The sequence below is a fragment of the Haliaeetus albicilla genome, chromosome 23 (genome assembly GCF_947461875.1).
Source record: "Haliaeetus albicilla chromosome 23, bHalAlb1.1, whole genome shotgun sequence".
NCBI classification, from domain to species: Eukaryota; Metazoa; Chordata; class Aves; order Accipitriformes; family Accipitridae; genus Haliaeetus; species Haliaeetus albicilla.
In genome coordinates this window covers 26,433,568-26,447,177 of record NC_091505.1, presented here as the reverse complement: position 1 = coordinate 26,447,177, position 13,610 = coordinate 26,433,568, and the positions used below count along the sequence as shown (strand labels likewise).

Below are 13,610 nucleotides of genomic sequence, written 5' to 3'. Positions count from 1 at the left end.
ACCTTTGAACTTTTGACCCCAAAGACCTTTGCCCCCTACCCTGGTGCCCTTTGACCCCTGCTAGGTGATCTTTGACCCAATTACCTTTGACCCCGGCCCCGTGACCTTTGGCCCCGCCCCTGTGACCTTTGACCCCGACCCCTTGGCCTTTGACCCCGACCCCGTGACCTTTCACCCCGACCCCTTGGCCTTTGACCCCGACCCCTTGACCTTTGTCCCCGACCCTGTGACCTTTGACCTTTAGCCCGTGACCTTTGACCCCGACCCCCTGACCTTTGGCCCGTGACCTTTGATCCCGACCCCCTTGACCTTTGACCTTTGGTCCGTGGCCTTTGACCCGTCCCCTTGACCTTTGACCCGTGACCTTTGACCCCGACCCCTCGACCTTTGGTCCGTGACCTTTGACCCCCCCGACCCCCGGCCCTTTGACCTTTGACCCCGACCCTTTGACCTTTGACCCCCGACCCCTTGACCCTTGACCCCGACCCCTTGACCTTTGACCGCTGGCCCGTGACCTTTGACCCCCGACCCCTTGACCTTTGACCGTGACCTTTGACCCCCGACCCCTTGACCGTTGACCTTTGGTCCGTGACCTTTGACCCCGACCCCTTGACCTTTGACCCCGACCCCTTGACCTTTGACCCCGACCCCTTGACCTTTGACCTCTGGCCCGTGACCTTTGACCCCGACCCCTTGACCTTTGGCCCGCGACCTTTGACCCCGACCCCTTGACCTTTGACCGCTGATCCCCGACCTTTGACCCCCTGCCCCTGTGACCTTTGACCCCGTGCCCTTTGGCCCTTGACCCGTGGCCTTTGGCCCCCTGACCCGTGCCCTTTGACCCTCCCCCGGTGACATTTCACCCCAGACCTCGGCCACCCCTGACCCCGTGAGCTTTGACCTTTAACCCCCGCCCCGTGACCTTTGGCCCCCTGACCCCGTGAGCTTTGATCCGGACTTGGTGATCTGTGACCTTTGAGCTCGACCCTTGAACCTTTGAGCTTTTACCCCGACCCCGGTGACCTTTGACCATAACCCCATGGGCTCTGATCTTTGACCCTGTGACCTTTTACCCCGACCCAGTGACCTTTGATATTTCACCCCTGCCCCCGGTGACATTTGACCCCAGACCCCTGTGACCCCTGACCCCACGAGCTTTGACCCTGACTTGGTGACCCTTGACCCCCACCCCTGACCTTTGAGCTTGACCCTTCAACCTTTGCGCTTTTGCCCCCCTGACCCCGGCGACCTTTGACCCCGTGAGCTTTGACCTTAGTGACTTTAGACCCCTGACCCCATGAGCTTTGACCCCTGGGCCTGGTGACCTTTGACCTCCGAGCCCTTGCCTTTGACAGAGTTAAGCACAGCACTACTGCACATTTTAAAGTTAAAGCACTGCCCTACTGCAACGTTGCCATGGAAAATGGTTTCTGCCCTGGGAGTAAATTGTTTAACTTCATCTTATAGCTCTTTACTCCCAGAGACTGAGCCAGCGGCTAGTGCGGTTTTGTTTTAAATTTAAGTTTTACAATACCAACTTCAAAGTTTTGTAATACATTTTTACAATCGCAACTTCAAAAGATGCACTAGGAAATGACGTCTGCTGTGATACTAAATTTTTTAAATTTTTTTAATTAAAAACTTCTTTACTTACACTCAGCAGCAGTGCCATATTCTATTACTTTTTTTTTTATTATTTTATGTAATTTCAACGTTTTACAGAGCTTTTTCCACCCTATCAGTCTTGTCCACATTCCTCACTGCCCTTATGTCCGTCGCTACCCGTCCAGAAGTTTTACTGCCCGAGGTGACGTTACCTCCACCATCCCTGTTCCCAAGCAAAAAACAAGCGAGCTCCACTCCTCTTCACACACTGTCCACTTCCACACTTAGACATAAAAATTATAAATAACATTACATCACCTCAATATTTTACAAACACACCATGGAATAATAAAGTTACACTCACCCGCTTTACAACCCTGGCCTACTCCATGCTGGCCATCTAGTCCAGCTCCCCCCACCCTTCGCCCGCAAAATCCTCAACTGTCTTCCAAAGACCAGCCGCAGACCAACCTAATTCCCTGCGCTCGGTGGCAATTACCAGGTTCCAGGGGAGCGCTCCACGGGAGCTCTGTTCCTGGCAGCCTTGAAAAAAAATCGCCCTGCCTGCCAGAACCCCGGCCCAAGCCTGACCCCCATCCAAACATTGGCCATGACCATTGTCTCACAGAGCAGCCAGGACCGGGAAAAAAAAAAAAAAAAAAAAGCCACCCAGCTGGGTTTTTTTATTCTAATTGTATTTTATTTTTTCCTAATTGCCTAACAAACATCTCTACCTCCACCCTGCAAGAGACCACTAAAAAGCTAAACCACATAACCCTACAACGTTACGCACATTCACAACACACCACTCATTCAGATCACATTCACACTAGCCCTCGCTCTCAACTAACCCATCCTGCCGCCAAAGGGTGTCAAGGGGCCATCGCCCCTTACCCGCAGCACCCGGGGCCTCAAAAAGCACCCTGCCTGCAAAAACCCTGGCCCCAGCCCAACCTCCTTCCAAGCTCCCCACAAACTGCCCTTCCATTACAGCAACGCTTCAACACGCACCATCTGCACCATACGTAGATTTTCAACCTGACACTTAGCTTTCATAGTGGCACTTGTCACAGTCCAACCTCCGTAGCAGCCACATCGCCTAAACGCAAGGTTCCTTCAAACGCCTCGTGCCCCGTGATCACCTGCAAAACCAACGCACAGAACTCTTGAATACAAACTTCACCCTCGGCATAAAAAAATCCTCCACAGCTCCACACTCCTGCTTCGCACCTATTCCAGAAACAAAAACCTCAATGCCTTCACCATTTCTAGAAGCTTACCGCAAAGTGTCCACATAAACAAATATTAACACCCATGCCCACTTACTGCCTTACTATATTCTACCTCACAATCCACTTGCAATCCACTCCCCTACTGACATGCAATGACTCAAAAATCATTTAACCCTCAATGCTGACAAACTAGGCACATCGACGTTTCACCCGTAGATTCTTATCGCTGTTCCACCTACCCCTGGCTCTACAGCCCCGGGCAGAGCAGCTCCAAGCCAAACACACCCGTGCACAAACACACACAACACGGAACACTACCAACAAGGCGATGCAAAGAGAGAGAAAACTCTCAAGCAAGAAGAATGACGACCCCCGGACGGGAGGCGCCATCCGGCAAATTGACCTACAGCGCCCAAAACCACAAAGCGAGGAGGCTCTACGACAGCCCCAAAGAAGAAGAGGCAAAAGTAAGGGCCCGTTACAAGATCAAGCCCGTCAAAACCAAGATGATGGATGCGCCAGAAGCCTGGCGTCGAGACCTAAGGATGTCAGGATGCGGGGAAGAAGTCCCAGTCCGAGAAAACGGACGGCTAGAGAGCAGAGCTGCCAAAGCAGCCCGGAAGAGCGCCGCAAAAGAGGACCGACCGGAACCCGCCGAGACAGATCCGCGCTTTAGAGCTCCGAGCGCAAGAAAAGGAGCACCCGACTGGCACAGTGCCGATGAGTAAGGGCATTCGAGACCCTAGGGACGGCGCCCGAAGCGCATGCCGCGCTCCCTGAGCGCAAAGACTGATGATGGCATTGAGACCCGAGGAAGATCGAAGGCGCACAAGACAGACTACACAAACTACACACCACCACGGACACAGGCTGGAACTGCCCTGCCCGGCACACGCTGCTCTCGGGCTCAAAAGCAACCCGCTCCCTTCATCTGCCCAAACAGGACTGCTCCTGGACAGCCCTGCCCTCCTACTCTCACTTTAAAACCCCTCACGGCAATTCCCAGCTGTGTCCCTCCCTCCCAGCCTCTCCCCAGCCCGGGTCCCTCAACTTAACTTTCAGAGGGCCGAGGGTACGAATCCATCCTCCGCAAAAATCACATGGGCTAACTGGGACGATCCGGCTACAATCATTTCCGTAAAAAAGATCTCAGCGTTGCTGTCCACACAGCCCACCAATGCCTACTCGATCCCAGATGACTGTACAACCCTTGCCTAAACAATTAAGGCAAATCAACATTTCACCCATAGACTCTTATCACTGTTCCACCTACCCCTGACTCTACATCCCCGGGCAGAGCAGCTCCAAGCCAAACACACCCGTGCGCAGAATGTCGCCACTTGGAACGCTACCGACAAGGTGATTCAAAGAGAGAGAAAACTCTCGGCAAGAAGACTGACTCCCGGACGGGAGGCGCCGTCGGGCAAGATGACCTAAGGAGCCACAACCGCGAGGCCAGGAGGCTCTACGGCAGACCCAGAGGAGTCGAACGGAACAGCCCGTTACAAGATGGCACTGTCAAAACCCAGACGACAGATGCACCAGAAGCCTGGCGTCGAGACCTAAGGATGTCAGGATGCGAGGAAAAAGTCCCAGTCTGAGAAAACGGACAGGTAGAGAGCAGAGCTGCCAATGCGGCCCAGAAGAACGCTGCCAAAAAGGACCAACCGGAACCCGCCGAGACCGATCCATGCTTTAGAGCTCCGAGCGCAAGAAGAGAAGCACCCAGTTGGCACCAGGCCGATGAGTACGGGCATTCAAGACGCTAGGGACGGCGCCTAAAGCGCATGCTGCGCTCTTCCGGCGCAAAGCACGACAAGGACATTGAGACCCAAGGAAGGTCTAAGCGCACAAGACAGACTACACAAACTGCACGCCACCGCGGACACAGGCTGGAACTGCTCTGCCCGGCACACACAGGTCTCGTGCTGAAAAGCAACCTGCTCCCTTCGCCTGCGCAAAGGCGACTGCTTTGGGAAAGCCCTCTCTCCTGCGCTAACTTTAAAACCCCTCCCTGCAATTCCCAGCTGTGTCCCTTCCTCCCAGCCTCTCCCCAGCCCGGGTCCCTCAACTTAGCTTGCAGAGGGCCGAGGGTCCAAATCCATCCTCCACAAAACCACACGGGCTAATTGGGATGTTCCTCAAGGGGACACATTGCTCTTCAACATCTGCAATGAAAAAAACAAATAAACAAACAAACAAAAACAACTCAGAAAAGGGAGTAAGCATCCTGCTGGCCAACGCCAACTACTTTCCCAACTCCCCCCTCCTCACAAGTGCCACCGTGTTCACTTCCCCGCTCATTCCAGACTCAGGCCCTGCAGCCGTCGTCACTCGTGGTACCTAAGGTACCAAGAGACACCAAGTTAGCGTGGCACTCGTGAGAAGTTGTCAGCCCCATGCTCCTCCTCACTAATCCACAGCTCACCTCAAACGCTCATCCAATTCCAAAGGTGGCCCGCACAGCGCCTCCAAAACAGAAGGTAAATGCTTAACTGAGCAGCCCCGTAATACTTCGCTATTCAACACTAACCCGGCTGACGACCGCCTCACCTTCTCGGACCCCTCACCAGCATGCAGCTTTACAGGAGACCTTATAGCAGACTTCACGGTATGTAAAGGGTGCCTATAAGAAACCTGCAGAGGGACTTTTTACAAGGGTGTACAGCAATAGGACAAGGCGGTAACGGCTTTAGTCCTAAAGAGGGTACATTTAGTTTAGGCGTTAGGAAGACGTTTCTCGCTAGGGGTGGCAAGGCACTGGAACGTGTTGCCCAGAGAACCTGTGGATGCTCCCTCCCTGGAAGCATTCAAGGCCAGGTCAGATGGGGCTTTGAGCAACCTGGTCTCGCAGAAGGTATCCCTGGGGGGGTTGGAACTAGAGGATCTGTATGGTCCCTTCCAACCCAAACCATTCTACAATGCTATGACATTCAAATCCAACTGCAAAACTCATCTGAGAAAGGCTGGTGAACCCTCCTCCCTTTCCCCAGCAGTCCCAAAACTTTAGAAACCCCTTTTCTTCTCCTCAACTGTCAGGAAAGGAACCCCACTGCTTCCTGACACCTCCTGCCCTCGATTTGCACCCCTGAACCCCCTTCAGCGGCTACTCCTCAGGAGCCCCTCTTCTGAGCCACATCCCAAATTCTGGGGGCACCTCCTAACCTACAGCTTCCCAGAGACTCTGAGCTCTGCTACATGCCCACAAAATAAAGTCAAGTCCCAAGGCTTGTAATCTACGAGGGGCCTGCCACAAGCTGCAAAGATTCTAGGGACAACATTGCATTCTGTGGGCAATGAGGAAAGGCATCCCAAACCCTGAAAGGCACTGTGCCTCACAACCCTTCTGCTTTCTTCAGAAATACTAAAACTCCATATACAGATGCATACAAGACGCTCACCCTAACCCCTGCTAAACAATGTCACCATCGGTCCCGTTAAGAGAGATATCAGCAACTTACACAGCGTACAGCAGAACTGGTGAAAAAAACAAGGCTCCTTTTTCAATGAAGCTGGGAATTCCAGGAAAACACAATGCATGAAGAATTAAAAAAAAAACAAACAAAAACAAACAATGCATACTACTAAACCATCTTTCTACCCCTGAACACTCAAAACAAAATTACTGACCTGAAAAAAAAGAAAGAAAAAAAAAAAAAGCTGCACACAAGTGTTACCTTCTACCACACATGCTGCTGAACCTTGACTGGTCCTGAAGCTCTTACCTCAGGCAGACACCTCTTCCCAAAGGGCTGAGCCAGCTCAAAAGCTGCAAAGGACTCAAAGCAGAGCTGAGCACCAACACCAGAGAAACCCAGGAGCACAATAAGCTCCCTCAGCAGAGGCTGTGGCTCAAATACCCCGAGCCTCTGCCCACCACCCTTAGCACAATCACCTGGGAAAGGGGAAGGGCAAACCACCAGCAGTTATAAAGTCAGCTGGAGGAGCAGCAGCACTGTTCTCACCTGCCTTAAATTAACAGCAAGCAAAGCCCTGAACATAGAAAGTAACCCCCCCAGGAAATGACACTACTTGCTCCTGTACTACAGCTACAACTATTGCATCAGCAATGGGACCGGGTAGGGAATTAAACTTAATTTTTCTGGCGTGTAGATAGAAAACGATAGATGCCCTTCTAAACTATGTAAGAAACTAGCTCATTAAATGCAATGACAATGTTGTTATCAAAATTGATGTGCTTTAGTTTCCTATAAAAAAGCCAAAACGCTCTGGGGTTATGCTTCATTTCTAGCAAGACTGTGCATACCACCTAACTTCTACCAGAACTACCTTCTGGATAGCAATAACAAAAACACCTCTGTGTTATCAATGCTGTTTTCAGCACAAATCCAAAATGTAGCCCCATACTAGCTACTGGGAAGAAAATTAACTCAATCCCAGCCAAAACCAGCACAACAGGGTATGTGACAGAGACAAAAGAATTAAAAAATGGGGACAGCTAATTAAACAAACAGACCTAGGAAGAAAATTTAAAAGGTGATGGGCTACATGACAGACAGGAATAACTTAAAGACAGTGAATAGGTTAAAGTAGACATAGAAAGAAAAAGTAAAAAGCAACGGGGTACACAATAGTGAGGAAAGAATTAAAAAACAGTGATACACAGCTCGATACAAGTAGACATAGAGGGAAAATTTAAGAAGTGATTGGGTACAGGACAAAAAAAAAAATTTAAATACCACAGTGAACTAAACCTGAGAAATATAAAGGAAATTTAAAAGTGACACAGGGGCACAGGACAGAGAGGAAAAAAATAAAAAATAAAGACAGTGAACTGGATAAAAGTAGACATAGAAAGCAAATTTTCAAAGCAACAGGGTACACAACAGACAGAAAATAATTTAAAGATAGCAATAGGCAGCTTCATAAAAGTAGATGTAGCATCGTGGTTTAACTCTGGCTGGCAACTAAGTACCATACAGCTGCTCACTTACTCCACCACAGTGGGATAGGGGGAGAATCGGGAGGGTAAATTGAGAAACTCATGGGTTGATATAAAAAGTTTAATAAATAAAAAGACTTTTTTTTTTTTAAAGTTGTACGAGGAAAAAAAACCCAGCAAATTAAAACAATTGCTCACCACCAACTGACCGATGCCCAGCCAGTCTCAAGCAACTGGGTACAGGACAGAGAGGGAGGAATTAAAATATAGGGTCAGGGAGACAGAGAGGGGAAGACATAGAAATTAAATTTTAAAAGTAATGGGGTACAAGGCAGTGCAGAAAAAATAAAAAACAGGGAGAAGCAGCTGGTTAGAGAGAGGCATATTAAAAATTTAAAAGGCAACAGGGTACTGGGCAGAGTTGACAGAAGAATAACAAGTTTTGAGGAGCCATACACATAGGCAGGCAGGCAGAGAGGGAAACAGAAGAAGGGAGGCAAGCAGACATCTAAAGAAGGGAGGCAGAGGTGGGCCAGGATGTAGAGGAGAGGACATGCGACTCACCACAGCTCCTGGTGCCGGCAGGAGACCTTCACCGCCCCAATGCTTCTCTCTCTGCCTCTGCCCCTTCCTCCTCCCCAGTGCCGGCTGCCTGATCCTCACCCGCTCGGCAGCACGCAGCGGACGCCTCAATGCTCCTCATCCACAAGGCTTGCTTTGATACATGGTGGCTCACGCATGTAGCCAACAAAGGCCAGGGACAGCTCAGAGGGATCCTTCCTTGCCACAAGGACTGGCCATTCCTTGCTGCAGGCACCTACCAGCCAGACCCCCGTGCACTCCCTCCTCAGACAGTTCCCCTGCCCAGGCAGCCCCCTTTACAGCTGGAGCCCCTTCACACAGCAGGGCCAGCCCCATCGTCAGCCTCACTGGCCACACCTGGGGCCATCCCAGCCCCAGCTGGAGCCCATCAGGAACAGGGGCCATTGCCAAAGCCCCACAGCACCTCATCCCTGCCCCTGCACCTACCCACATCCAGGGAGACAGAGGAGGCAGGAAAAATTTATTCATTAATGCATATAAGAAATCCTGGCAATGAGTTGGCTACAAGGCTCAGTGCCCAAAGGCAGCAGGATGGGGGGATAAAAGGGAAGCGAAAAGCAAGAGGAAGGACAGAGGGATGCAGATGTGCAAGACAGGGAGCCAGGAAATTGGATGCTGGGAACAAGAGAGGGACAAGAAGCAGGAAAATGGTGTAGAGAGAGAAGAGCAGAGAGACTGAGCAGAACAGGGATGGAGATGGAGGAATAAATAATAGGAAGCAAGGGAGAGAAGGGGAAGACTGGCAGGACAAGAAAATAAAGACAGGACAAGGGACAGGGAAACATTCTCAGGTGATACAGGAGAAGAAACAGCAAGAACTAGAAAAAAGAAACAGGGAGCCAGGTAGAGAGAAATTTTTCAAAAAGCAACAGCATACAAGAAACATAGGCAAGAACTAACAGGTAGACGGAGGGAGGGGTAGATAGAAAATGTAAGAAGTGACAGGGTACAGGACAGAGAGGGAAGAGTTAAGAACTAGAGACAGGGAGATGGATAGAAGGAAACATAGAAAGAAAATTTTGAAAGCAACAGGGTACAAAAATCGAAAAGTAGGTACATGAAGCTGCATAGAGGGAGACATAAGAATGAAATTTGAAAAGCAACAGGGTACAAGAAACACAGGTGAGAAATTAAACTAAGGTCAGGGAGACAAAGAGAGGGAAAAGTAGCAAGAAAATTTAAAAAGCAACTGGGTTGAAGAAACATGCAAGAATTTAAATAGGGATGGAGAGGTAGGAAGTTTCAAAAGTGATGACATACAAGAAATATAGGCAAGATTTTAAAAATAGGGACAGGGAGCCTGATAGAAGGAAACTGTGGTGGGTTGACCTTGCCTGGCTGATGAGTGTCCACCAAGCCACTCTATCCTTCCTCCTCCTCAACAAGACAGGAGGGTAGCAAATACAACAAAAAAACTTGTGGGTCAAGATAAGGACAAAGAGATCACTCACCAATTACTGTCACAGGCAAAACAGACTCAACTTGGGGAAATTAATTTATTGTCAGTCAAAATCAGAGTACAATAATGAGAAATATGAACAAATCTGAAAAACACCTTCCCCCCACCCCTCTCTTTTTTTCCTGGGCTCATCTTCACTCCTGACTTCTCTACCTCCTCCTACCGAGCAGCACAGGGGGAGAGGGAGCAGGGGGTTGCAGTCAGTTCATCTCAAGTTGTCTCTGCTGCTCCTTCCTTCTTCGTGTTCTTCTTCTGTTCCAGTGTGGTGTCACTCCCATGGGGCCACAGGTCCTGCCAGAAAACCTGCTCCAATGTGGGCTCCTCTCCACAGCGTCACAGCCTCCTTTGGGTGCATCCGCCTGCTCTGGCGAGCGGTCCCCCATGGGCTGCAGGGTGCATATCTGCTCTGCCATGGACCTCCGTGGGCTGCAGGGGGACAGCCTGTGTCACCATGGTCTTCACTGCAGGCTGCAGGGGAATCTGCTTTAGGACCTGGATCACCTCCTCCTTTTCCTTCTTCACTGACCTTGGTGTCTGCAGGGCTGACAGCTTCTGCACAGCATTTTTTTAGTCCTTCTTAAATATCACAGAGGTGCTACCAGCGTTGCTGGTTGGCTCAGCTTTGACCAGTAGCAGCTCCATCTTGGAGCTGGAACTGGCTGTGCCCAACATGGGGGCAAGTCCTGGTGTCTTCTCACAGAACCCACCCCTGCAGCCCCTGCCCACTCCCCTGCCCCAGCTTGCCACACAAACTCACTACAACAGTGATCGGCTACAGGGCAGAGAGGGGGGATTGAAAAGTAGGGAAAGGGAGACAGAGAGAGATGGGGGGGGTAGCAATGGGCTACAGGACAGAGAGGAGGAACTAATAAAAAGGGAGAGGGTACCAGACAGAGAGATGGAGAAAAACAAATACTAGTGATGAGCCACAGGGCAGAAGGAAGAATTAAAAAAGGGGACAGTGAGGTGGACAACAGGGAGACTGAGAAATACCAAAAACACTGATGATCTAAAGGGGAGAGAGAGGGGAAATAAAGAACAGGGACAGGGAACCAGACAGAGAGAGAATAATAAAGACAAAAATGGGCTATGGGACAGTGAGGGAAGGAGTTAAAACATAGGGACAGGGACCTGGAACAAGAGAATCTAAGAAAGTAAAAGTGTATCCAGAATACAGGGCAGAGAAAGGAATTTAAAAAGAGACACAGCATCAGACAGGTGAGAGCGGCGGGAATCGTGAAGGGCTAAAGGGCAGACAGGGAGGAATTAACAAGATTGGCATAAGACAGACAGATAGATGGAGAAAGACAAAGTAGTGATGGGCTGCAGGGCAGAGACAGAGGATAAAAAAAGAGGGATGGGACAGGTCAGAAGTGCAGAGAGAAAAAGAAAACAGAGAGGCAGAACAACAGAGAAAGAGGGGGACTTGGAGAACAAGACAGGGAGAGGTACAGGAAGAAAAAACAAAAAATTAAAGCAGTGAGAGAATGAGAAGGTGGGGGGCAGGGAGGGACTGGGATGCAGAAGAGGGGTGACACAGCCCCAGGCATCCAGGACTCACTACCTCCCGCTCTTGGAGCTGCTGGGAGAATTTGACAATTCAGACATGTCTGTCTGTCTCTCCCTCTCCCTTCCTCCTCTGTAGCTGCAGTCACTTGACTGTCATCCACCTAAGAGAATAGATTGGTGCCTTACAGCTCTTACAATATGAGACTTCCTAGAAACATGGCCTCACATGCACACACACACTACATGACTGTACTGTGGTTTTGGTTACGCATACAGACCCTGCCGTGCACACTGGTGATCGGATCTGCTGAGGACTACACTAAGAAGGATCCATCCTCACCTGGAGAGGCAGACTATCTCTTGTCTGCAGCTGCTGGCTGGATCCTCTTTATTTTATTCTTCAAATAAAAAATATTCTTCAAATGCAGACCACTATGGAATCTTTCCATCTGTCTCGTACTTTCACGGCAGAAGAAAGGGCAACCAGGGCGAAACGGTGCCAGCTGACATCCACCTGAGAGAAGAAAAAACAAACAAACAAACAAGCAAAAACATTAGCACAAAGCTGGGTAGGAATCCAAAGCTGCCTTTTTTTTTTTGTGAAGGTTTGTGAAGACAGTACGACTGAGCGGAGGAAAAAGTATTTTTGCGTCATCGTCGGTACAGTTGTTGACACAGGCCACTAGAGCTTTTGCATTTTTCAGACAACCGTGCCTTTTTTTTCCCCCCTTTCTTTTTTGACTCATTGGCAACTTTACTTTCACTAGAACTCACTTTCCTAGATACACGCAGGTGACAGACATAGAGACCTACATACATTTTCTCAAGCTTTAGTATAGCCAAGGCTTCATCACCCTATACATCCCAAGTTGAGTATTTTTGCTAGAGAGCACAGCAACACATCTGTCCTTGTGAACTGCCTCGTTGCAAAAAAGGAATCATTTTTTCCAGGCCGTTGCTCCAAACGGTCAAGATCTTTTAAAACCGCAGTTGTGCCACCAAACCCGCTCAGGGTCCCTCCTAGCTTTTGACCGCCCTGAGATTTAACAGGCACACACTCCATTCTATCTTCCAACAGCAAAAATACGTTAACGCTCTCGGACCCAGAGCGCAACCCTACGGATGTCCACGCACCCTGCTGTTTTGATGAGGAGCCACTGAGCATCCCTGCGAGCACAGCTGCACGCGCCAGATCGGTTTCCCCTACGCCGCGAGCTACCGGTTTCCGTGAATGTAGTTTCTGACGCTTTAAACCAAAAACCGTACCTCAATGCTTCGCCACAGCAGAAACGACCCATTGCTAGAACACTACAGAAACGCAGTAACACCAATTGCAAACCCACAGCAGCAACAGCTCCAGAAATATTTAGACCAGGAACAAGGGAGAAGCTGTTTTATTTTTCATCTCACGCACAGGGGAGCGGCAGGCAGAGAAAAGGGTCGGCATTCTGAGCCCTTACAGAAAACGGGCATTCTCCTTCCATTCCTCGGCCCAACCGTGAAGGTCTAAATACCGCAACACTACTACGGCAACGTCGAGAGTAGGGCACAGCAGCCCTGCCGCTGGACTTGCCACTGACCCATGCTATTTACGTAGCAGGACGTGTACGCAGAGGGACACGTTTTGCCACACACAACCCTGAACTTCCTGAAAATTTACATTTACCAAAAAAAGCTATTTGGAACATATTGCCAAACAACATTCGGCAAGAAAGCTTTGATGCATTTGACACAAGCAAGTTTTTGGTCGCTTGCTATTGGCTTCCTGTTGCTGCTGCTGTTCTTCCTTCAGAAATTCTACTTGTAGCCAAGTTATTCACTACTGGTTCAAGCATTTGCCTTCCTGGTATTACCAGCACATTCACAGAGGCAAGTAACTTAATTGCTCTTCTACAATTATCCAAACGACAATTACAGCCATGAAAGAAAGGAGAGGTCAGGCAGCAGAAGAGCTCTGCAGGCTGGCACCAGTCAATACTGCACTCTCTAAAAACAAACAACAAAACAAACCAAAACCGTGACCCTGTATCCTTCTTTTTTTTTTCCTCCTTCTTCTTTCGGAGCTCATTCCTGCCTCAGCATTTTGTCTTGTCAGAGCATGAAGCGCAGCTGATCCGTACCCTGACAACTTTTGCGTGTGATGAGTACCTGTTCAGAAATAGTCCAGATCTGCAAGACTGGTGTCATTTTTATGGTTTTAATCATCATAACTCAAATTTTATTTACTCACGCGTTTGTGAGGAAACTAATTAACTTTTAGACACTGCCTCTCCTTTTTTTGGGGGGTGGGGTGGAAATG

At 49.5% G+C, this 13,610-nt stretch overlaps 1 protein-coding gene across 5 annotated transcripts in view; it reads right to left on the bottom strand.

Moving 5' to 3' along the window:
• Positions 1-4,696: 4,696 nt before the first annotated feature.
• The window catches only part of LOC138690780 (uncharacterized), a 32,014-nt gene continuing 23,100 nt past the window's right edge, over positions 4,697-13,610 (bottom strand). For 2 of the 5 annotated variants that reach the window (XR_011329581.1, XM_069811678.1), the window contains 2 exons: positions 11,652-11,825; positions 9,821-10,270 (listed from right to left, as the gene is read on the bottom strand). Coding sequence is in view for 2 of the 5 variants with exons in the window: in XM_069811678.1 (XP_069667779.1) it covers positions 11,774-11,825 (52 nt within the window). In the remaining 3 variants the exon portion in view is untranslated. Of the gene's footprint in view, positions 5,006-9,820; positions 10,355-11,366; positions 11,574-11,651; positions 11,826-13,610 lie in introns of those variants that run through there. The other 3 variants (XR_011329580.1, XR_011329579.1, XM_069811681.1) reach the window with 3 other exon arrangements.